Source organism: Laetiporus sulphureus, assembly GCF_001632365.1.
Source record: "Laetiporus sulphureus 93-53 unplaced genomic scaffold LAESUscaffold_1, whole genome shotgun sequence".
Lineage (NCBI taxonomy): Eukaryota > Fungi > Basidiomycota > Agaricomycetes > Polyporales > Laetiporaceae > Laetiporus > Laetiporus sulphureus.
Genome location: NW_024468510.1, coordinates 1,265,053 through 1,287,690, shown reverse-complemented (window position 1 = coordinate 1,287,690; position 22,638 = coordinate 1,265,053). Strand labels below are relative to the sequence as shown.

The 22,638-nt window shown below is 51.9% G+C and overlaps 12 protein-coding genes across 12 annotated transcripts; 6 read left to right on the top strand and 6 right to left on the bottom strand.

Moving 5' to 3' along the window:
- The first annotated feature begins 67 nt into the window (after positions 1 to 67).
- LAESUDRAFT_22190 (Ribokinase-like protein) lies at positions 68 to 1,844 on the top strand. Its single transcript, XM_040901623.1, has 8 exons — positions 68 to 236; positions 294 to 337; positions 394 to 558; positions 616 to 790; positions 861 to 925; positions 990 to 1,228; positions 1,280 to 1,348; positions 1,404 to 1,844. The coding sequence occupies exons 1-8, from the start codon at positions 111 to 113 to the stop codon at positions 1,568 to 1,570; spliced, it is 1,050 nt and encodes a 349-aa protein (XP_040770457.1). The 5' UTR covers positions 68 to 110; the 3' UTR covers positions 1,571 to 1,844.
- LAESUDRAFT_733504 (histone-fold-containing protein) lies at positions 1,701 to 2,359 on the bottom strand (the record flags this gene model as incomplete). Its single annotated transcript, XM_040910430.1, has 5 exons — positions 1,701 to 1,820; positions 1,877 to 1,945; positions 1,998 to 2,092; positions 2,160 to 2,225; positions 2,275 to 2,359. The coding sequence occupies 5 exons, from the start codon at positions 2,357 to 2,359 to the stop codon at positions 1,701 to 1,703; spliced, it is 435 nt and encodes a 144-aa protein (XP_040770456.1).
- Positions 2,360 to 2,527: 168 nt separating this feature from the next.
- Positions 2,528 to 3,451, top strand: LAESUDRAFT_808444 (small nuclear ribonucleoprotein SmF; the record flags this gene model as incomplete). The annotated part of the gene is made up of 5 exons (XM_040914067.1): positions 2,528 to 2,536; positions 2,594 to 2,719; positions 2,787 to 2,851; positions 2,905 to 2,926; positions 2,982 to 3,451. 5 exons carry the CDS (start codon positions 2,528 to 2,530, stop codon positions 3,009 to 3,011), a joined length of 252 nt encoding a protein of 83 aa, XP_040770455.1. The 3' UTR covers positions 3,012 to 3,451.
- On the bottom strand, positions 3,363 to 3,795 carry LAESUDRAFT_639352 (uncharacterized protein; the record flags this gene model as incomplete). Its single annotated transcript, XM_040903538.1, has 3 exons — positions 3,363 to 3,482; positions 3,542 to 3,691; positions 3,745 to 3,795. 3 exons carry the CDS (start codon positions 3,793 to 3,795, stop codon positions 3,363 to 3,365), a joined length of 321 nt encoding a protein of 106 aa, XP_040770454.1.
- Positions 3,796 to 3,943: 148 nt separating this feature from the next.
- Positions 3,944 to 5,346, top strand: LAESUDRAFT_808443 (uncharacterized protein). The gene is made up of 5 exons (XM_040914066.1): positions 3,944 to 4,196; positions 4,248 to 4,460; positions 4,519 to 4,752; positions 4,811 to 4,944; positions 4,997 to 5,346. Exons 1-5 carry the CDS (start codon positions 4,134 to 4,136, stop codon positions 5,190 to 5,192), a joined length of 840 nt encoding a protein of 279 aa, XP_040770453.1. The 5' UTR covers positions 3,944 to 4,133; the 3' UTR covers positions 5,193 to 5,346.
- Positions 5,347 to 5,642: 296 nt separating this feature from the next.
- On the top strand, positions 5,643 to 8,714 carry LAESUDRAFT_638961 (P-loop containing nucleoside triphosphate hydrolase protein; the record flags this gene model as incomplete). Its single annotated transcript, XM_040903508.1, has 6 exons — positions 5,643 to 6,923; positions 6,983 to 7,098; positions 7,146 to 8,250; positions 8,301 to 8,457; positions 8,513 to 8,546; positions 8,600 to 8,714. 6 exons carry the CDS (start codon positions 5,643 to 5,645, stop codon positions 8,712 to 8,714), a joined length of 2,808 nt encoding a protein of 935 aa, XP_040770452.1.
- Positions 8,715 to 9,108: 394 nt separating this feature from the next.
- On the bottom strand, positions 9,109 to 12,306 carry LAESUDRAFT_689936 (WD40 repeat-like protein; the record flags this gene model as incomplete). The annotated part of the gene is made up of 15 exons (XM_040906039.1): positions 9,109 to 9,241; positions 9,292 to 9,393; positions 9,442 to 9,557; positions 9,609 to 9,715; positions 9,757 to 10,006; positions 10,061 to 10,210; positions 10,253 to 10,306; positions 10,357 to 10,603; positions 10,656 to 11,114; positions 11,173 to 11,480; positions 11,537 to 11,601; positions 11,660 to 11,743; positions 11,799 to 11,931; positions 11,985 to 12,125; positions 12,178 to 12,306. The coding sequence occupies 15 exons, from the start codon at positions 12,304 to 12,306 to the stop codon at positions 9,109 to 9,111; spliced, it is 2,478 nt and encodes an 825-aa protein (XP_040770451.1).
- Positions 12,307 to 12,491: 185 nt separating this feature from the next.
- Positions 12,492 to 12,999, top strand: LAESUDRAFT_740197 (4'-phosphopantetheinyl transferase; the record flags this gene model as incomplete). The annotated part of the gene is made up of 2 exons (XM_040911064.1): positions 12,492 to 12,722; positions 12,774 to 12,999. The coding sequence occupies exons 1-2, from the start codon at positions 12,547 to 12,549 to the stop codon at positions 12,997 to 12,999; spliced, it is 402 nt and encodes a 133-aa protein (XP_040770450.1). The 5' UTR covers positions 12,492 to 12,546.
- Positions 13,000 to 13,456: 457 nt separating this feature from the next.
- On the bottom strand, positions 13,457 to 13,775 carry LAESUDRAFT_639557 (uncharacterized protein; the record flags this gene model as incomplete). Its single annotated transcript, XM_040903550.1, has 2 exons — positions 13,457 to 13,549; positions 13,602 to 13,775. The coding sequence occupies 2 exons, from the start codon at positions 13,773 to 13,775 to the stop codon at positions 13,457 to 13,459; spliced, it is 267 nt and encodes an 88-aa protein (XP_040770449.1).
- Positions 13,776 to 13,877: 102 nt separating this feature from the next.
- On the top strand, positions 13,878 to 15,304 carry LAESUDRAFT_740194 (Aminomethyltransferase folate-binding domain-containing protein; the record flags this gene model as incomplete). Its single annotated transcript, XM_040911063.1, has 5 exons — positions 13,878 to 14,060; positions 14,117 to 14,489; positions 14,548 to 14,691; positions 14,751 to 14,862; positions 14,928 to 15,304. 5 exons carry the CDS (start codon positions 13,878 to 13,880, stop codon positions 15,217 to 15,219), a joined length of 1,104 nt encoding a protein of 367 aa, XP_040770448.1. The 3' UTR covers positions 15,220 to 15,304.
- A 772-nt stretch (positions 15,305 to 16,076) lies between these two features.
- Positions 16,077 to 17,976, bottom strand: LAESUDRAFT_753974 (cytochrome P450; the record flags this gene model as incomplete). The annotated part of the gene is made up of 12 exons (XM_040911827.1): positions 16,077 to 16,257; positions 16,308 to 16,389; positions 16,442 to 16,464; positions 16,518 to 16,684; positions 16,734 to 16,747; positions 16,799 to 16,916; positions 16,965 to 17,080; positions 17,140 to 17,194; positions 17,264 to 17,288; positions 17,338 to 17,532; positions 17,591 to 17,720; positions 17,772 to 17,976. 12 exons carry the CDS (start codon positions 17,974 to 17,976, stop codon positions 16,077 to 16,079), a joined length of 1,311 nt encoding a protein of 436 aa, XP_040770447.1.
- An 840-nt stretch (positions 17,977 to 18,816) lies between these two features.
- On the bottom strand, positions 18,817 to 21,428 carry LAESUDRAFT_21871 (cytochrome P450). Its single transcript, XM_040901618.1, has 13 exons — positions 20,919 to 21,428; positions 20,731 to 20,863; positions 20,486 to 20,680; positions 20,287 to 20,423; positions 20,121 to 20,236; positions 19,949 to 20,060; positions 19,877 to 19,890; positions 19,661 to 19,827; positions 19,583 to 19,605; positions 19,444 to 19,525; positions 19,261 to 19,389; positions 19,060 to 19,203; positions 18,817 to 19,006 (listed from the first exon to the last, which is right to left on the bottom strand). Exons 1-13 carry the CDS (start codon positions 21,112 to 21,114, stop codon positions 18,922 to 18,924), a joined length of 1,533 nt encoding a protein of 510 aa, XP_040770446.1. The 5' UTR covers positions 21,115 to 21,428; the 3' UTR covers positions 18,817 to 18,921.
- Positions 21,429 to 22,638: the final 1,210 nt, after the last annotated feature.

The following is a 22,638-nucleotide window of genomic DNA, read 5'->3' as shown; positions in this document are numbered from 1 at the left end:
ACCGACGCGTCAACGGTGATTAGCGCTTCAGCTGCGAAATCGCGATCGGATCTCGATCAGATCAGCGCGAGCTGGCCCGCCTTCAAACCGAACTCCATACACACTCTCGCATGGTCGGACCCGACAGCATCGACACAGATGGCAAAGTGCTTGTCACTCTGGGCATGTTCATAATAGACGACTTTGAGTTCAATGATGAGGACAATAAGCCCACTGGTCGCATTCTGCCCCCTCAGGTACGACTGATACGTAGCAGACCCTTTGCGAGACTAATCCCACTCTGGCTCGTACAGATTGGTGGAGGAGGAACATACGCCTCGATAGGAGCACGTATATGGTGAGCATGCGCATAAGGGGTGCTAGAGGGCTTGCTCTGATTGCGGCCGATGGCAGGCTTCCCGCTGAGAAAGTCGGCATGATCGTAGATAGAGGGAACGACTTCCCGCCAGACATCCAAGAGAAACTCGATTCATATGGGGACACGATGTGGCTGTACCGTGACAATCCCGCACGTCCCACTACACGAGCACTGAATTCGTACAGAGGAGATCATAGAGGGCGAGTCTCGCATACTGATGCCATCAACCGACCTAACTCTAATCGACATGTTAATAGCTTTCAATATACCACTCCACGAATCAGATTAACACCCCGTGATTTGGTCAACACGAAACTTTGGCGGCCGAATATGCTGCACTTCATATGCTCACCTACGAGGGCGACAGCAATCATGTCAGAAGTTCGAGAAGATCCAGCATGGAACCCAATCACGATATACGAGCCCATACCCGTTCGTAAACGCACCGATCATTGATAATAAATGACATGCGCTGATATCATGATGCTCCTTGCAAAGCAAGGACAGATGTGTCCCAGAGGAGTTAACCGCCCTCCTCGAGGTGCTCCCAGCTATATCTGTTCTCAGGTGCGTAAACTTTGCATGCACCGTGTGTCAAGTCCATCGTCCGTTAACAGACTATGAAATGCAGCCCGAACGCAGAGGAGGCGATGTCCCTTCTATCCATGCCGGGGACGCCAACAAAGTCCCTGGTAGAGGAAGCATGCAAGCATCTGCTCGAATTCGGGGTGAGTAGGGAGGGCCGCGGATGCGTGGTCATTCGTAGTGGCGCTTTGGGCGCATATGTGGCTACAAGGGAGAGAAAAGGACAGTGGGTTCCTGCCTTCTGGACCGAGGACGACGCTCAACGGCATATCGTCGATGTGACAGGTGCATCGTGATGCATTGCATACACTTAAGAATGTTTCTCATGTCATGCAGGTGCTGGTAACGCTTTCTTGGGAGGACTGGCGGCCGGCCTGCACTTGGCAGATGGAGATGTCTACAGAGGTACGTCAAGATCGTCCATTATATGCGCATATACAAAGCGGGACTCCTTCGCCAGCTGCGTTGTACGGCACAGTTTCTGCCTCGTTCATCATAGAGCAAGAAGGCCTTCCCCAACTCAGGAAAATCACGGACGATAACGGACGCACAGTCGAGCTCTGGAACGGAGACACACCTACCAGACGGTTGGAAAAACTAGCGAATCGATCGCGAAGGGCTACATAGAAATTAATAACTCAGAATATTACAACAGGCGATACATGTATGCATGCAGCTAGCGTAGTCGTACATGGTATACAGTAGCTGGTCCAATGTCCCTCGCGAGAACCAGGTCAGAGTGAGACGGTGAGAGAGGTCATTGCTGCGTTGATTGGAACTTCGCTCGACTCTGCGCAAAAAGCTCTTCTTGTGCCTTGAGAAGCTCTTCCTCGGTCATGCCAGACTGCTCAAACTTGGATACCTTTCTCTCGCGATCCTGAGGACCCGCGCTCAGTGAGGGGCATTACAAGAAGATAGTGGACAATCACAAACCTTCTGTTGCTGCTTATGATCTTTCAGGACGTCTTCGACCTCCTCAGTGAAAGACTCGAAGCCGAGATGCTAAGGAGAATTTGAGCGCATCAATGCGAGACGGACGGAAACGGATACGCACTTTCAGAGCAGCGATGATATGCTCCGGTGCTATCGTCTTCTTAGAGTCCTTCTCGCATATTTCATTCGCCTCCGAGGATATCAGGTGTATGAATTCTATGGTGCAGTGAATATGGGTCAAAATGGCAATGAACGCCGGCGAACAAAACACGTAGTACTTCACCTACGCAGCATTCAATAACTAGGTCTCGCGTCTCCTTCGCGCATGTCACGTCCTTAGGCAGTAGCTCTGCTTATATGTGAGCGAACAGCGCGTAAGGCTAAAGCGATCCGCGTACCCGTGATCATTTTGGCGACAGTGGCTTTCGGGAGCGATAAATCCTCATCAGAGCCCGGTACGCCTCCAGTCTCGCGGTCCGACATATTGTTCATAGATAATGGAGCTAGATTCACGTCAGGAGAGAGCAGCGGTGAGGAATCAGAGGGAGAGCGCGAAACGGAGGGCGAGCCCCCGCGCGAAGAGGGTCTTTATATCTGACAGCCGTCTTCAGTGCCATTTCGAAGTCCGCACGTGTCTCCTTGATCACAACCATGTCGGCCGTGCGTACGCTGCTGCCCGAATCCGTCTTCCTCGCTGATGTTCTATGTATTGCGCAGGTAAACCCCGTCAACCCTAAGCCGTTCATCCAGGAGCTCACGGGCAAGCCTGTCTACGTGAAGCTGAAGTGGGGGCTCGAGTACAAGGGCTTCCTCGTGAGCACGGATGGGTACATGAACCTGCAGGTACGTGCTATTCTACTCTTTTCCAGGTCGCTTTTCTCATCTCATGGCTGCTACCCACGATCGGCAGCTCGCCAACACAGAGGAGTTCCAGGACGGCAAGTCGAACGGCGCACTGGGCGAGGTATTCATCCGGTGAGCAAAATCGTCTCGCGGGGCTGTGCTTTGAGCTCACTTCTGATCGTTAGGTGTAACAATGTCTTGTACATTATAAGTATCTGTCTTTCATTGGGCCCGGGTTTAGGCTGATATGTTTTGTCAACACAGGGAGGCCCCACCAGCCCCACCAGAATGAGCTCTTCAATATCAGCTTGTGGCCCATGATACCGGACACATATGTGAAAAGGGCCTATTTCTAGGTGTTGATACTGCCGTACTACTTCTTGACTGTACTTCTAGAGCCACTGCTACACGATCAATGCTTTCGCTGAACGTCCATTGCTCTCCATACACATTGTTGGACAAGCTGCAGTGCCATCGTGCTGTCTCTTTCGTCAAGCTGATTGAATCTCCGCCGTGACGCACCATCACCAGCGGGTTGAGACGGCCTCGCAAGCAGCCGCAGATGGCAGGACAGCGAATTTGGGACGGTGGAGCTCCTTGGCATGACATGCTGGCAACGACCCCGAGGCCACTACGGCCACCTTCAATTGTCTTGATCGTCCGGTGCACGAGCCGGCATGTCCAATCCTACACGACGGGCAGTGGCTTTGACTCTTTCCTCGGTTGTCAAGTCATGCAACGGGTTATAGCGGTCGAGAAGTGTCTGATCAGTTCTACATCAGATTTCATGGCCGAGTAAGTTTCACGACCAACAGTGCTGACCTTGTACATTCTCTGTGATTGCAAAAATGTCACGGCATTTTGCATGTCATGGTGGAAATGTTGAGTTTGGCCACCTTTATTTTGCTGCTCGAAGACGGCACGGAAATTCGCAGGAATTGTCTTTGATCTCGTTACGCGTGATGAGATGGACTATGCGATGTCAATAATGAATTGGAGTCCATCAGATGTGAATGACGACGGACGGCTTTGTAGACCTCTCGCACGACGGCGCGATAGACCTTGGGGGTGTCCATGGCGTCGAGCGCACAGTTGATCGGACCGCGACCGCGAGGACGGATGCAAACTTGCCGCGGAGGCACGTGCCGCGGCATAAAGCGAGCGGAGATTGACTGGGACGTCTGAGGATCCCTGATGTGGCAAGTCTCATCAATCGTGGCGACTGGCCCGGACGTAAATAGCAGGCCACTTGCTAAACGACTGGCCACCACCATGGGTCGCATCTACGTTACACACTCATATAAACTTTGCACCACGTTCAATTCTCCGCTCGCGCACTCCTGCACCCAGCACGTCGAATCACTGTCAAGAACCACGTCACTCCCCCGCAAAGAACCATCCGCTTCAGACGACCATGGTTCGCTATAATAAGGCCCCCAGCCCTCCCGCAATCGACCGGGCTGACCCTGTTTCACGGGCAAGTCATTTCATCTATTGTGCAGAGGATTATCTTCACGCCACTCAGCAGCAGCTAGCCAATATGACTCTTGGCGTAGACTATAGTCCAGGGGCTAAACGAACCCAGGACAAGGGGAAGGGGAAACAGAGAGCATCTGCCGCCATGGGCATCGGCAAGAAACACAAGCTGGAGATGTCCAAGAAGAAGAAGTCTCAAGTCAGAGAAGTGCCGAAACATCAATGGCTCAGAAGACACGAATGGTCGTATATATTCGTTGGGAACGTGCGTACTTTCTCTCGTAATCGAACATACATGATTTTACTCTTTGGTATCGCTGCAGCTCAATTCTTCTGTCAGTGAAGAGATGCTAAAGACAGTTTTCGAGCCATACGGCGAGGTTTATCGCATACAAATTCGCGCAAGCGCGGGTGTCCCAAGCGCTGTACCCCTCCCGAATGTATCCAGTGCAGCTGATCAACAGTATGCATCAGTCGAATTCCGTGATATTACGGCGGCCAGACGGGCGCTGTGTGCCAATGGACAGATAATTCCCGGGACCAAGGTCAAGATGACGGTCAGTGGCGTTTGTTTTTGACGGTATAGTTCGTTAATGTCTGAACTCGATTGTGTAGGTCTCCCTTAGCATTGACGATTTGCCTGAGACGCAGAAAATCCTGGAGGAACGCATAGCAAGCAAAGCGCCGCCACGCGATATATTCGGACTGGGTGTCTCAAAGACGGTGGGCAAGGTCGTCGGGACGGTAAAGTAAGTGAGCCGTTTGCTCTGTCGAATCCTGTGTTGAAGTGCTGTGTTGCAGACGTCTAACGGTTGAGAGGACCGCTGTGGTGGATCTTGGTGTTCCTCCACCAGAGACTTCCGAGCATCCACCTGTGACCACTGGACCTGGCCGACCGCTACCTGGTCCTTCTAAGGATATAGAAGCACCTCGGACGAGCGAATTAACTAGACAGAAGGCATGGGACGTCATCTCCTTTGCTCGGACTATCATGTAGCCATTGCGTGTTGTTGCTGTTTTCCTGGACCGTCCTAGTGCTTGCCTGCCCTGCTCTTGTTGCTGAACATATTATTATCGTCCTATAATGTCGTTGCTGTCGTTGTATGTATTTGCAGAATCCAGTACAAACAAGTTTACATGAAAGGAGATGCATCCGCTTCGTAAGCTGCGCGACTGCCGATCAGTGCGTGCGATCAGGCGCGACTTGTTACAGCTGGCGACTTTGGTTCGTCCACTCCACCCGACCAGCTCAATCTGAGCTGATTCGGCGACACTCTTCGTCTCCCATCCGTCTATCTCTTTACTCAGTTGCATGGATTCAGTTTAGTAGTTGACTCGAATATTGCAGGTCAGTACTCATGCAGCTAGCATCGATATGTCTCCGTGTGGCAATTCACACACCGCCCTTCGCAGTTGTCTGATCGTTGCAAGCTGCAAGGACACAACCATGGACCCGATAGCTAGGAGCCCTGGTCTCAACCCCGCCTCGACACCGTTTTTTCCTGGGGGAATGCGCGTGAACGAGGAGAACGGGAGAGGTTCTGGACTCGGATTCAGGATGCCAACGAACAGAGATCAACAGTTCAGCACATCGACCTTCTCCCTCTCGCTGTCGCCGACAGACCATCGCTCCGTCAGGTCTTCTCCCAGTCCTCAGGCTCAGGATGACCGCGACCGGGGGCCGGAAACCAGGATGCAATTCAACCCATCGCGCGAAGATCTCCAACGCCGCTCGCCTGCTGGCGCGCCACCCGACATGGACAAGACGTTCTCGAACGAGAGGCCACTCTCAAGGAGTTTGTCAGAAGTAACAGAACCCGACGACACTCCTGGTCCATCATATAATGGCCAGCTGGCGTCTAACACTACCTCGGCGTTGGGAACCATCTTCGGACGCAGTCGGGAACTTCTTAACACGCAGTCCGCCATGTTGGAAAGTGGCACGGCCAATGCTAGGTCATCCTTGATTCATGCTTCCTTCCTCTCGTCGTCACCGGCTTCTTCGCTTGACTCCGGCAGTCATTTCGCATCCAGTACGGATCTCTCGACCAGCTTCGATGCTCAACTCAAGGCTTCTCCATTCATTCATGATATACTAGACCGGCTCGCGCGTTGCGAGTATGCGACGCGTGAGGTACAGCGGGAGCTCTCTGATGTGAACCGCAAGGTGGATCTACTCGTGGACCGTACAGTCAATGCAAATGCCCCGCCAGAGTTCAAGGATCCCTTCGCTCCTGCTTCTGCTCCTCCGCAGACGCTATTCTCATCCTCCAATGGACCGCGTGCGTCCATGAGTGCGGGAATCGCGCCTCATCAGGTGGCGCCATTTGACGACATCAGCCAGATCTCCAATAGGCTCAATACCCTTACATCCTCTGTCGGACAGCTGTTAGCGCTTCAGACACAACAGATGCAGGTGTCGCACTCTGGTCTACAGAATGCTCCTTCGCTTGGCGGAGGCATTCCGCCCGACTTGAACCCCACCTCGATGATGACTCCTCCCTTGCTGACTCCAGGCTCGAGTCTGGGCCACAGTCTCGCCAATCGTTTAGATATGAGAACAAATCAGCGCATCCCGAACCCACCGATGCGCACTTGGTCGGCCAGTCACCTGGATATCCCTTTGAGGACAACTGAATCGCCGCCAAGTGTCCTCAGTCGCCAAGATTCCATGTTTCGGGACAAGCGCCGTTCAGTGTCTGGACTATTGCGTCGTGAAAGCACTATCGTGAGTTATTAGAAGTGTGAATGACCTATTGACTGTCAATTAATTTTGGGGCGCATCAGGGCGAAAGTTTTTCGGGTAGCCTGGGCGCATCATCCAGAGAGAATGGACCTGTCATCACGAAATGGGAACAGCTCGCTCTTGCGTCGGATTTGTTACAATCGCTAAATACATTTGGGTATGTGAGACGCTGCAAGACTGTCGCTGGTACTGACTCGTCTGCAGTGTGGGACCGCCGAATAAGATTCAGCAGCGCGCATTGCCCTTCCTGCTGCGGGGATCCGACATTATCGCACAGGCGCCACCAACCCAAGAGCGTATCGCAGCCTATGTAATTCCAGCTATTCACATCGCACTGGTGAATTCCGCGCCCAGGACGCCTATTCGTGGCCCCTTGGTGGTCATGATCTCTACTACCGTTGATCAGGCTACTCAAGCTCAGCGGATGATTCGTGACATCGGAGGGCCTATAGGCATCAGGTCTGCTCTGGGCGTTGGCTCTACTTCTGGTAGCAGCGACTTGTCTCAGGAGCTGCGCCTACTTCAGCAGAATATGCCACACATTATATGCGGGACGCCACAAAAGCTGCATGCTCTGTTTACCTCTCCTGGTGGGCTGCTGGGCTCGGAAGTCCGCTTCCTTGTCTTGGACGAAGTAGATCAGCTGATCGCGCGCAACCTTCATGAATACGTATTCAACATCATCAAGCTGCTCCCCCCACCTCGCTCTCATCCAACTGCGCCTGGCACGCCTGCAGGGACGCCTGGTTCCTCACAGCCCGGTTTTCCAGGACTCGATGCGGGTGGATCCTCGTCGTTGGCTACGCCTCTCCAAAATGTTGCTCGCAGGTTCTCAGCGGTTAATCTCCGATCCTCGCCTCCCATCGATTTCTCAAACGGTGTATCGCAGACGATAGAACGTCAGACCGCTCTTTTCTCTAATACGGTTCCTCAGGATGTCTTGAACCTTGCCTCCGCCATTCAATTGCGTGAGCCTGTCAGAGTCCTCGTGCGTCGTGATGGCAACGTCACGCACGCTGACACGAGCCAAGGTGCTCGTGGTCTGCGGCAGTTCTACTTGTACCTAGCTTTCACTGCTGGTGGCCGGTCCGATGCGCCTCTGCCTTCAGGAGGGTTAGGGATTATCGGTTCTGGCCGCGGAGCTTCAAGCGCGGAAACAGCGCAGGCTCGGGAATGGAAATTAGATGCTCTTGCGGATCTGTTCGATGACTTGGATGTTCCTCATGCCATTGTTCACGTGGGAGGAATGAAGGCGTTGGACTCAGTAGTCTACAAGCTTGCCAGCCGCGGCCTCGAAGCAGTTCCTCTTGTGGGTATTATGTCTTAATTTGCGCGCGTAGGTTCTCACCATACAGATAGCACGGAGACATGAATGCTGGTGCAAAGTTAGCCGCCCTGAACAAGTTCCGCAGTCCCGCCTCTGGCATCATGCGACAGCCAACGAAGGTCCTGATAGTGTACGACGTGCAAGTCAAGACACCGGAAGTTTCGCAGATACCTTTGATTATAAACTACGGTAAGCCTAGATTTAGGCCAGTTCTCAGTTCACTCTTGACAGCGTGTCATATCAGATTTACCAAAAGCTGTTGAAGAATATGCCCATCGGTAGGTGGTTATCATCGAGCTGGGCGTCCCATTCTCATTCATGTCCTTTACAGCGTGGCTCCTGCAATTGCTCCTACTTATTCACGAGCAGGCGTTATTGTCAACTTTGTGACTGCTACTGGCGGCGATGTTGAGATGCTGCGCTCAATAGAGTGCTTCTATAAGTGAGTATCCATATTCATGTGATGAAGAATGAACAATACTTATTTGATTCTAGGATTAAATGCGTAAGTATGCTTGCTATTCCGTAAGACCCTTCGCTGATGTCGTGACAGCCGGAAGTCCCCATGAGTTTGCGCGACATCGTCTAATTGACCTCTACCACTGTTTGTTGTATCCCTATCACCGCTTTCCCCGACTCAAGCTATCTAGTCATCCATGCTGCTTGCTTGCTATTTATGTGCCAATACGCAATGCGCATTCTACTGTGTCATATCCTTTGCTACTACCACACGACTAGCCAGATTGTCTCGTTACTAGCTAGTTCTTGGGTCTATACCCAGTTGTCTTACACTGTATACTGCACAGCTTTCGGTCGGTTTCGCGTATTGTGGATGGATCTTCATTTCGATCTCGCAATACGGACGCTCAGTATCTTCAATGTATTATCTTCACTGCAGCTCGCTAGTTGTATCGTTGTGGGATCATCTGACGGACGGCACGACAAGTGATGTATGTGGTCGATGTGGGCAATCCTGCCTTGGGTATCAGCGTCACTTTAGGTGGATCTGAAGAATCTGCTCACCGTCGAGGTATGGTGAGATCCAGCGTCCATCGTGCACCGTCTGCATCTATGCAGGAATAGAGCAGTATTTCGCCGGATTCCAGTCCGACAGCCATGACACGCCTGAACATCGTTAAGACTGATGACCCAGCGATACTGCCATGAACTCACTTCACATCGCTTCCTGGAGGTATGAAGGTCACCGCTGTGGCGGCCTCGATGGTTTTTAATGTCGCAATTGCCGTCCATTTCGTCGAGCTTCCATCCTGTTGTCGCCATATTTTGACCTGTTTCACCCACATCAGTTCAGTACGGTGTGCATACGACGTATCTCTTACAGTCTTATCTCGAGATGCCGTTGCGAAAATGTCGCCTTCAGGTGCCCATGCACAGTCCCATATTATTCGAGCGTGCGTCCTATCCGCAGCTAAGGAGACATAGCCATCTGATACAAGTTCCGGATGAGCTCCTCGCAAGCAGTCACACGCGGATACGACTGGCCTTGTCCATCTCGTTCAAAAAGACGCCACGAACGATCTCGGGATACGGACAAGACATAACGGTCATCGGGACTAAAGGCGATCGCTGTGACGGTCAACGTATGGCCCGCAAGAGGTTCTCCGACAGGCTGGAATCTCTCCGTGTCGTAAATACGCACGACTGCGTGTTCAAGGCTTGTTGCCTTGCATGCGGTTGCGATGAGTTTCTTTGATGTTGAAGCGGCTAGACTGATGGACTGCCACACACACAATCGGTGACAGTTAATTGAGTGGCAGCATCAATCACTCACTTCGTACCCGTGGCCGAAGATCTTCTCGATCTCGGGCCAGAGGGTGATTGCGGCGAGTTCACCTTCGAATGGACGGCGTCTCCTCCGAAGGAGATCATATGAGCCATCACCGCCCATCGTATCTGCGACAACTGAAGCCAACCTCAGCACCTTATATCCTTTGATGAATGTGATGGACGTGCCTTCGCTGACAGCCTTGTTAGACAACCCAAGAGGAGGCACGGTGGCCGCCCGAGGTCGTTCTTCCTGCAACATCGCATGAGCACATTTCTCGGGAGAGCACTGCGTGATTGTACCTCAGATGTATCCAGCTTTGCGACTCCGAGGTTATTCACGACCTCGATGAATTCACGAGGAGCCTCGAACACCCGAGCGACTTTCTCATCTGCAATACTGACGAATTGTAATGGATCCAGGGACGATACTCCAACGAGGTCGTATCCATGGACCTGTGGACGACCGATCTCGTGCCATACCGTAGTCGAAGTTCCATCTGGCCCAGTTGTGGGGATGCCTCCGTGTATGCGGGTAGTCTGGTCCAAGCTACCATGATATCAGCTGCCATCCACGAAACATCAACCGTTATGGTACATACCTGGCGGAGAGAAGATACTCTCCATTCGGGCTCCAGGACAGGCCTTTCACAGGAGCGCTATGTCCCGTGATGGCCCCCACCTCAGTCCAATTTTCCATCTGCAAGTTCTGCGGAGCAGCCGCATCACCAACAGTACACCGCCAGCGCCTCCAGCCTCCGTTCCACCCCCAAGCACACGCCTCCATACCCCCGCGCGCCCACAAGCCGCCAACGAAACCGCCCAACCGTTGCCCGCCGACGTCGCCGAACCGCTGGCGGTTGATCCAGATGGACGTGGCGCCGTCTTTTAGCGAGGTGATGATGGTCGACGGAGACCAGAGGATGAGGGAAGAGTCCGTGGAGGATGATAGCAGGGTGGGGACGGAGATCGTGGACGTGGGAGGACGCCATGAGAGGGATGTGACTCCGGCCTCGTGGCCGACCAAGAGCGCGTCGAAAGCGACAGAGAATTGCTGCGTACTGGGTACTTGGTAATTCAGGCTATGATATGAAGCGAAAGCCGTCGGTAGTGATTTACCTGCTCTGACCAGCTTTGACTGTCAAGATGTGGCGCTTGAGGGAAATCTGCCGGCCACCTTCCTCCGCGTCCGTAAGTTCTGCCAGTGACGCCTCGAATGCGTCAAGGAGCTCGTCGCTCGTCGCGACATCTGAAATGCTCGACGATGCAGAGGCCTTTGCTTGGAAAGGTTCAACGTTCCATAGACGGATGGTGGCGTCCTGAGATCCCGACGCTAAGACTAAAGTGCTGCTGTTCTGCTGGGATTGTTGGAAAGCAAGACTCCGTACCCAGTCCTCGTGTCCTGATAGGGTTGCCGAGAATACGAACTGTCAATGGGATAATTAAGAAATAGCACAAGGTCCGAGGAAGCATGGAGATTTACGTTGTCCTCTGAACAAGTCCATATCTGAACGTCGCGAGATGTACTGCCGATGGCAAGAATCATTGCTGGTGCAGTTGGACTGCGTGAGTATTCGAGTCACTGCTTAGGTACTAGAGAGGCTACCTTGAGTACCCGGGAGCATGGAGAGCGCTAGCGACAATGCATATCTACCTCGTAGAGTGATCATTTGAACCTCTTGGAAGACATCTGAGAACAGCAGGAGTAAGCGATCTGTGCGGCCAACGCAAGAATTTCAGCGTACCTGACTGGTCGTTTCGCTGAACCCTCCACACCTTCACCAGAGAATCAGAGGCTCCAGTCACCATGAGATCGCCATACAGTGCTAGAGCAGAGATGGCCTTTTGGTGAGCCTGGTGCACACATGACTCGTTCCACTAGAAAGCAGCGTGTTATTGAGGATCGCAAGATGTACATGAGGCGTGCGTGCCTGTGTCCCGTCCCTCCTCCATGATCTCACGACACCCTGGTCATCCGCGCTGACGAAGTGTTGGTCGTCGAAGAAACGCACGCAAGTCACAAGCCCTTCATGACCGGGAAGCGTCTCGTGTACCCCTCGGTCGAATCCGTCCTGCAGATTGTCAGAAGCCAACAACTTTCATTTACTGGGAAATCTAAATCACCTCGGCATTCCACAATGCTACCAACTGATATGAGCCGAACGCTACCAAGGAAGAACTGGACACATCCGCCGCGTTGGACTGTCTATTGATGGATGCTGCCACATAGTCTACGGTCACCTGTGACTCCATCAGCGTTCCCAGAAGAACTGGTTTGTTTCTGCTGTCTGGCAGGTCGATGACTTTGTGGCCTGCAACTCAAGGGTGATGGCGAAAAGGAAGAAGCGTGCAGTGGATCGCGATCCGCCTCGCCCACGTGCTATAGCAGTATACGATCGTCGCATCTTGCAGAGCGCACCGTTATTCTTTCCCGAACGGTTTCAACTCTTTTTCACTCCAGCGTTTTGCTGAAATCAACTCGAATGCCAGCTGATGGGTATAATGGGCACAGGGGTTGATGTTCTGCACCTACCACGGATCGCTTCTCTCATCCAGCGGCGCGGTGCAGACCGCCTCGCGTCGCGTATACTCAGTGACCACGAGTTGAGCATATGGAATACCATGCCGGAGGCCGACAATTCACGACGCACTCGCTTTCTCGCAGTTCGGTAATTCACACCGTCGCACATCATTCTGACGAGTGATAACGTTGTCATTAGGTGGAGTGTGAAGGAGGCCGCATATAAAGCTCTATATCCTCTCGCTCATCCGACGTGGAAAGAATTCACCTTTCATGGCTTGCAAGAGGGAGAGTGTCGAAAACCTTTTCTGGAATACAACCCGGTGAAACAGAATGCTACCGTTGGGAGGATTCATACTTCAGTTAGTCATGACGGGGAATATGTTTTCGCCACTGTGACTATGGAAGAGGCAACGAATCCATGAGAATAACGTTTGCATGCAGCGGATGATGAGCGACAGGATAATTTGCTAGTTGGAGACAGCGGCAATCGAAAGGACGACGGAGCTCTTATTTATTCAACCGAGGAGCGCGTCGAGAAAGACATTCACTGAGGTGCACGCCATCAACGGGAGTATCCTGACTTCAGGGTGTTCTCTACCACTGAACATGTCAAGGCGCAGCACGCTGCCTTATCGTCGTATACTCCGTCTCTCCGTTCTCCGCGAGAACAAAACTGTCCATGTTCCTGCGGCCTGTTTAGGTCGTGGCCGGACGATGAAGCAAGGACGCATTGTCACGTACCTGCACGGCCCCCTTTCCCTGTGAATGACCCAAGGGAAATTCGACAACATGCCCAATATCATGCCAGCGAAAGTAGCCCAATAAAAGAATGCTCGAACTCCGTGCGGACAACACTAGTGCTAGGATAGACGGCGCCTTCTAGCTTTCCGAAGCCTGTGCTGCAGTCTGCTTGCCAGCAGCCTGAGGCGGAAGGCCCACGTTGTTTCCACGGAATCGCTTCCTCATGTCCAACTGTACATTGCGCGTGTTAAGCCGGGACGAGTAAACTGGAACGAGCACATACCATCCCCCTCTTGCACTCGAAAGTGGCTAGCCGCAGCGCCTGGCACTTCTCCGGCAACTCGTCCCTATGGTCTCGGACACATTCTGAAGGCAGGTGTCCTTGTTTGACGACACAGTCCGAGTACAAAATGCACTCGTGGAATGCGGAGATCAGATGTTTGCACGACGAGGACATGGAGGAACGGAACAGGGTGTGCCGCCGGGCGATCGGTCAGGTCGCTGATCTCTAGCTATAGCTTCCCCGCGTGGAGGGGAGATCGACAAGTGATCCTTTCTCATGCCACTACCTTCCAGCGTCCGAACTCTCGTGCGCAATGCACCAACGGTTGCGCCCGTGCCAAACAGACAGCTGCTCTCCGTAACAGGTTCCCAGGCGGCAGAGTTCCTGCATGGCATCGTCGCCAGCTCCGTCCCAGAACAGCCTCAAAGTCACTTCTACACGGCATTCCTGAACGCACAGGCAAGTCAATGCACTGGCTTTCGCCCGTCTCACTGCGCAAACGTCTCAATCTGAAGGGCAGAGTCCTGTATGATGCGTTTTGCTACGCTACTCCAAGTCCCAAGGGCACGCGGGGTTACATCATCGAGTACGATGCCGGATCGCCCGAGGCGCCACCAATGCTGTCCATGCTCAAGCGGTATGTGCTGCGTGCGAAGGTAAAGTTGCGCGACGTGTCTCACGAGTACGACGTTTGGGCGGCATGGGGATCGGAGCGGGAGAAAAGCTGGGAGACGGAGCGATCATGGTCCTTTGCAGCCAGTGGTGCGGTGGAGCCCAGCTGGGACGTCGCCCGTGATGGTCCACCGTGGGGCACGGAACCCGGAGTTTTGCGAGACAGAAGGGCGATAGGGATGGGTCACCGGTTGCTTATCAGGAAGGGGGACCGTCGTATGTTTTCGCAAATGTTATTCGAGAGCAAACAGCCTGAATGCTATTACTTTGACAGCACAAGAGGCGTCGACGCATGACGTCGCAACGGCATCAGATTATCTATTACATCGAATATTGAACGGTGTACCGGAAGGCTCAGTGGATATCCCTCCCATGGATGCTCTGCCTATGGACTCCAATTTGGATATCATGGGCGCGCGTAAGGATCTTTCTCTTGTCCGCTTGTTATGCCAGACATTTGACGGCCTGAGACTACAGTTGACTTTAGGAAAGGATGCTACGTCGGACAGGAGTTGACTGTCCGAACATATCATACCGGCCAGATCAGAAAGCGAATGCTTCCTGTAGTAATTTACCCACAAAACGGGAGGTATGTTATTTCGGCTAGTTGCATTCCTTGATTCTCACTTCATGTTTGGCGCATTGCACGTCTAGCTCCGATACTCTCACCGATTCATCACCGCTTCCGTCGTTCCCTCCTGGTGTCAACATTCGCATGAAGCACACAACTACTCCAACAGACGACACTCCAAGGCCGCGTCCTCGAACAACCGGGAAACTTCACAGTTCCATCAACGGTGTTGGTCTCGCGCTCCTCCGTTCGGAGCACGTCGCGGCCGTAGAAAAGGAGGATGCCGCGTTGGAGTTCGAGATAGGAGAGAATGAGAAGACGAAGTGGACTGTCACACCTTGGTGGCCGGACTGGTGGCCCGTAAGCCACGACTGAGGTTGTCGTAGTCTCGTAATTTACTGTAACACTAGTACTCGAGAACTTGTCGCCTTGATGACTATTCAGCGGTCTTCAATTCGCGGCCACTAGCAATACTGTAAGCGGTAAGTGTACGATCGGAGTCACATGACGGACTACCGTCCGCGAAGTGCGTATGACTCGGACCATGTCACCTCTGAATAAGCCACTGCGCCTGAGACATAGGACTTTTAAGATTGTCATCCTCCAGGCAATCTGGCACAAGATAAACTTGGTCCGGCCTCATCAATAACTCAAAAGACGATTGGGCGCTAATTAGCGGCGAACGCGTAACGCTTATGAAATACGCGTGACGTCACGCGTTCTATGGTCTGGAGTCCCTTCGTACTAAATATACAAAGACTGCTGCCTTCACATAATTGCGCCAACCTGTAGGCCACGCAGTACAGTCGCAACCAGTGCCTTTGAGTCAATGTTCATCCAAAGTTTTCTCTACGAGAGCCTGCCAAATGCGTCAATGAGACTGTGCAGCGTACAGTCAAGCTTGCTTTCAGTGGTACGCACGTCGACAAACTGTACCTTCGATCATTCAGTACACACACACTACACTCATACCGCACTCCTGTCCATCACACTGTCATCTATTTGAGACAACAGCTGGCACGAACTGCTTGGGGCGCCTGAATGCATTACGAGCACACCAGCGGTCTCTCACCCAGCCTGCATCATACCTGATAGCTGCGGGCGCGAACGATTCTACGGGATCTATCTCGTCTCCAGACGAGGTGCGACCCTTTGAAATATCTGTTGCGGCTACCATACTTGCGGCCACTAACCAACAGCTCGAATCAGCAAGGAGACGGCCAGGGCAGATCCTATCGCGCAGTCAAGAAGTGCAAGTACATCAGACCCACAAATGATTCATACCTTCGTCCGAGACCGAATATATATTTGCGCGGATCGGTCAAATCATCTGTGTCTGGGAGACTATGAGAGAAGCGATCAGGGTCGAAAACATCAGCTTCAGTATAGATCTCTGGATCTCGCGACATAGCCCTATAGGATCATGAAGGCATAAACACATTTATTGGTGTGAAAACTCCTACCAGATGTTTGGGATAACTGTAGATTTCCCAGGTATGAGATAATTGTGGTATTGGTCATCTATCAAGATCGCATGCGGCGCGCCTGAGGTCTCGGAGTCGAGGACCTGAACCGGGTGACGAATGCTTTGACTTACCGAGAGGCACGGGGCAACACCATCTGCATTTAAGATAAGTTCAGGACTGGCAAACCGAGCAGGCGGGGGAACATACCGATACACTTCTTTCAGAACACACTCCAAGTAGGGCAGCGCGAGCCTATCGTCCAAATTCGGCAACCGCGAGCGTCCGACGACGGCGTCCATTTCTACCTGAGCTTTCCGATACACATCTGGGTGCACGACCATCGCTAAGATGAATGAAATCATGACAGCAGGCATCTGCCAACTCATGATCACTATATCCGTGTACCAATTACTAGCAGCTCACCGTATTCATACCAGCTGGAGGCGGACGATGTTATTCTCATAACTTGGTGTGATGACTACTCTTACCTGCGTGCATCATGGCGGCACTAGCTTTGATTCTGCGCTCGTCCTCGGCGTTCGTTGCTAGCTCAGAAGTCTCCTCTAGGATCCGCCGTACGAATGAAGTCTTAGCAGTGCCAGACGACTGCAGATGTGTTAAGTGTGATCAAAATTTCACGGAGCGTTGACGTACCATTGCAGTCTTGACATGCTCGAAAGGCATGTTCGTAACCTCTTCTACGGCACGTCTGAGTCGCAGGGCCTCGCGCTTGAATCCCGCTCCCGGCATCCAGCAGGGAATGTGCTGGACTACAATCCGCACAGCTCGATTATCAATCGCAACATATTTCAAAAGAACAAAAGCTCACAAATTGGGAAGAAGTCTGCCAACGAAGAGCCCACGCGGCCGAGATCTAGCGCAGCCTATATCGTCTCGTGCGACATCCGGATGAACGTGCCGTCCGAAGATGTTGCCGTTATTCCGCATAGAACTTCCATCGAGGTACCAGCTACGTATCTGTGCCGTGAAGATCAGCATCGCTGCAAGTCTTAGCAAGTCTACATACCTGTTGATGTGCTTTGCGAAGTTTTCCGGCGCTTGAATCAGGCTCGAAAGCATCGAACGAACTTCGCGTTGCTGCAGCGGACGATAAGTCTCAAGAGTACCTCGTGCTTGAAACGTTGTCTGTGCCCACTTGCGTTGTCGTCGCCATTCATCGCCATAAGGCATGAGGCCGTAGTTTGGGTGGAAGAGTCTCACTCTGCGAATGTCTGAGCAACTAGATTGTACGATCCGCAGATTTGCTTGGGGCTTATAACTCAGCGAGAACGACAAAACGAGGCCGATCTGAGTAGATGATGCCGCGCTTCTCCATCAGCTCTTGTGCAACTCGTAGTGTATTCACTATCACCACGTCTTGCTGAAAGAAGCGCGTGTAGACGATCTCCCCTGATTGTGCTTCAATACAAGCTGGCTGATGTGATAATGCAAGGAACGCACCATATTCACGAGCCCACTGGGTGAACGTATAGTACTGATATTGAAAAGGAACCTGGTGTATATTCCCTAGCAGAGGAAGTCGTGTAGGACCCGGAGGCAGTAGGAGAGTGCGCTTTCGCTTATTGATGACGGTTATGCCGAAGTACACAAGCGCTAAGCAGAAGAAGATGGCGATGCAGGTACTTTGCTCGCGACCTGCAGCCATATCTTTCGCAGGAGATAGAGACGGACGAGATCCCGCTGTCTTTCAATATATAGTGAGAGAGTTGGACATGCCTGACTGCTCGTGCGGCGAATCATCATGGTGCAATGGGTGGCTTGTTGCGGGTAGGGTCCTGCCGCAGGAACTTGTGACTTAAACATGGTAAGAGCATTGGGGTAAGACGAACGTCGGATAGCCTGACCAATTTGAAAGATATAGAATTAGAAATTAGATTCTTCGTCCTTCGAATGTAAGAAGAACTGCTGGTTAATTCGATGGAAGCGAAGGCACTTTAGAAAAGGACTAGGAAGTTCCCCTTGGAGTCTAAGCTCCAGATTACCTGCGGGCTATGTAAGCAACTTGGAACATCGATTGCTTTGAGTGGAAGTGTGTGCTCGAAGCGATGCCACCTGGGCCGATTTTCACTTATCAGTCGTGCTATTGTAGTAAGAAGGGCAGAAACCGCAATCAAGTAGAGAGCGGAGAACCTATGATCACCTGCCAGTGACGTGAGCGAACACTTGCGCAGATTGAGACGTTGCTCGCTAGAGGACGTATTATTCTGAATTGGCAATAGCACGTCGCAGCAGCGCTCGACACTGACGAATCACGATCAAGCACTTGAGCCCCATAGTCCGTTCGATAATCATCGAAGCCGACATTGCCACCCTCGGTGCCACATTATCAGTCACGCTCGATAGCCCGGGGTCGGAGTTTTTCGCAAATTGATTTTGCTTGACTGTCACTGTGTGTTTATGCTCAGATCTAGAGTCCTGAATACCGTCGGACAGCGTGCCAGAGCTCAAACGACCAACTAGGTCACTTTGCCTGCCGACGGAATCAAGTGGGCGACCAAAATCCGGACTTTTACATATGATACACACTGAAGTAAGTGTTACATCTTAAGGAAATACTGAGCTACCGACATGAGTTCAGAAAGGCGAGTATTTAGGCTGATCTGGCTTCAGCGAGGATCAAGTTAGCAGCACGCGGAGTTCTAGGATGGATATCACACTTGAACGGCTTCGGGTGCCTGAACATTGTTCAGAGGACCTCGACGAAGAAATCAAAAGAACGAATACATACTTTACCGCCCCTGGCACGAAGTCAGCTGGTGGCATGATCTCCCTTCCGGACGAGTCGTGAGCCCTGTGGATACTTAATGTCGCTAGCATACTTGCGAATGCCAACCAGACACTCGCGTCTGCAAGGAGACGACCAGGGCAGACTCTATAAGAATGGCATATAAGTATCAGGTAACAAACACCTTCCATCTAGATTACTTACCGGCGTCCGAAACCGAAAATGATCACGCGTGGGTCGACAGGGTCGTTCTCATCTCCGCGGGGTTTCTCAAATCTCTCGGGACGGAAGGATTCAGGATCAGGGAACATCTCCTCATCCCGTGTCATAGCCCTGGGTTCGCATTAACATGATATATTCTCGTAGTTGTGTCATTGAATAACGTACCATATGTTCGGCACAACCATAGCGCCACCTGGCATGTGATAGCCGTGGTATTCATCATCTTCCATAAGCCGGTGAGGGAGCGCTGGAGTCGCATGAGTATGTCCGTCCATCCAGTAATATCAGACCTTATTAGACTCACATAGGGGTACAGCGGCACTCCACCTGATGCACGCCTGAGTCATCGCTGTTCGCTACTAGAGTAAACGGATGTAATTACCGATAAACCTCTTTCAAGACACATTCTAGGTATGGTAGCGATGCTCGGTCGCCGAAGTTGGGAAGCCGTGTGTTGCCGACGACAGCGTCCATCTCAGCTTGCGCTTTCGCCAAAACTTCTGGATTGCGAACCATGGCCAGCACGAATGCAGTTATGGTGGTAACTGTCTGCGCTGTGGATCAAAACTTGACTATTGAGGGACATCTTCGGATTTACCGTATCCGTGCCCCCTAAAAAGCGCATATACATTGTTAGTATTGTTCACAGCTCACCAGAACCTGAGCTTACCTCCGTACAGAAGCGATGCAGCACCCTTGAGTTCGAACTCATCATCTGCTGTGGGCTCAGCTATCTCTTCGAGGATGTTTTTAACGAAAGAAGGCTTGGCAGTGCCCGAAGCCTGTGTGGCTAATTGAGTGCCTGAAGTATATGACTCCCCAAAAAACGGCTGCCTGCGCACCATATCCTCCTTGACCTTCGAGAAGGCGACGTTCCTCACATGCTCACCCATGGCCTGAATCTTTAAAGCGTTGCGCTTGAAGCCTGCGCCCGGCATCCACGTCGGTAGATATTTGACTATCGAGAATAGTTTGAACATGCTACGCTGTCAGGGAAGTTATGCTTACGGATCGGGAAGAAATCCACTGTGGTGGAACCTGCCCCGCCAGTCTCAAAGATGCCTGCGCTCACTTCTGCTGCCATATCGACGTAGGCTTCGTCGAGGTAGCCATAGGCTATCTCGAGCAGCACAGCACCAGCAAATCTGCAGACGACTGGCATTAATAAGATCATATTTCGTGAACATAACATCGCATTGCATCGTACCGGTGGATATGGGCAATGAACTCCTCTGGCGTTTTGAGCATACTTTGGAGTAAAACCTTGGCCTCCCGTGCTTGCAGGGGCTGAAAGGAGTTGAGGGACGCTCTAGCTTGAAAAGAGCTCTGATACCACTTGCGATGGCGGCGCCATCGGTCCCCATATGACATAAGGGAAATATTCGGGTGGAAGGAATAGATACTGGATTGCATCTGAGATACAAGTACCGCGGGCCTCTTTCGAATACTCACAGCTCGCAGTACATCACAAAGCGTGGTCTGTCGGAGTATATGAAGCCCCGCTTCTCTAACAGATCGCGTGCCGCCCGAAGTGAGTTGAGGACAATGATCTCCTTCTGCAAGATGCGAAGGTAAAGTACGTCCCCTAAGACATGTTAGCATTGCATCCAATTGAAGATAATGGAAATAATCTTGCTCACCGTATTGCCGAGCCCACTGAGCGAATATCTCCTCCTGTAAATCGAAAGGCACCTGATGCGCGTTTCCAATGATGGGAAGGCGAGGTGGGCCAGGAGGAAGAGGTAGAGCATGCCTAGGGGACAGATAACCGGGATAAACGATAACGATGGCAATCAGCACGAGTGCTGCACAGAGAATGTAGAGCTGCGACTCCATGTCGCTCTCCCGTACGACTGGCGATTCAAAGTCTCGTTCCCTTTATATATCATTGTGATTCGGACTGCATCCGTCAACCAGTAAATCGGAGTGCCAATTGATGGAACAAATAACCTCTATACAAGGTACGACCGGTTACTTGAGGTACATTATCGGAATGACCCTAAGAATCAAGGCGCATGCATCTAGCAGAGAAGCTGTGGAACGCTTCAGCAAGCATCGGCGGTATTGGAGCTCTTCTGGAGCGTGTAAAATGGGGAGGTGAGGAGCAGCTGCCATGCTCTTCGGGAAAATTGGAACTCGCATTCGCTGTATCTTGAACTTCTTCGCATAGAGAATTTCAAGCGGACTGCGAAGCTTGACAGCGAAGGAGTAGTACAACCGAACAGTGTAACAATAGCTTCGCAATATCAATGGGAGCTTCCGATGCGGGCAGAAGGCAAGCAAACATCGTCACTGATTTCCCAAAGGCACAACTTGGGAGTCCGGGGAAATTTGCTTGATCACCCTGCGATGATGTTACCTTAGCCTTGGTACGCTGCAAGGATCGTGTTACCTACTGATTACTTTCTCGGCCCCTTTATTTGAGGTAAAAGTCTGATACCTGTGCAATTGCCGTCTCTCAGCATTAGCAATTGTGTGTACGCATTTTATGTAAGGATCACCATGAGGTCTGGAAACGCACTTGGTCCCGATAGCTCGAGTTTGACACCGACATCACGAATCTCACCTTTCGGGATGACCTTGAGCACATCAATAGTCGCACTACTAGTCACAAGCCTGATCAAAGATCGCTCACTGGTCAGTGCTTGTGCGATCACCGCATAGAATCTGACGCTCGATGTGCCGTATTGCGAACCTGACTCGCTCGAACATCAATACCTTGATCAATACAGCTTACATTCGGTTCATCAATATCGTTCTCGCAGCCCTTGGTCGAAGTTAGCAATAAATGAGTGTCAGAGCATTTTCTAGCGTCATGGTTAGTTGGCTGGGCTGGAGAAAGGCTTCATTACGCGTGACCGAGAAACGTGTGTGTTACGTGCAATCTGTGACAGCACGTATCGTCCGGTGAAATTCAACTCATTACCTCTCTCGACGCTCGAACCCGAATGCTGTGCTAGCACGCTGCGTCTATGCAGCTTCTCCGTCTCTTCGGATAACACAATCCGTCTTTGCTAGGCCCCTAGATTTCCCTGTCATGACTCGCCTTATCTGGGTCTCAAAATTTTGCGGCAGGGGCGTATGCTCAGCATCACTGTCCATTTAACTATCTGCTTCTCAGCTCTCCGTCTCTGTTCAATCACGGGTGTGGCAATTCAGCTTGCAGGCTGAAACGCGAATAAGTCCCCAGTTGACTGTTTTAGTGCCGCATAGAACCCACCCGCCATCCATTCTGCACCCGCGCTGCTGACGATTCACACGTCTCTAGGTGGTTAAATTGCGCGAAACGGCGTCAGCGACCCACTAGAGTCATCTTGCTTACCGCATAGACAGACTTCGGAAAGACAGGATGCCACGATG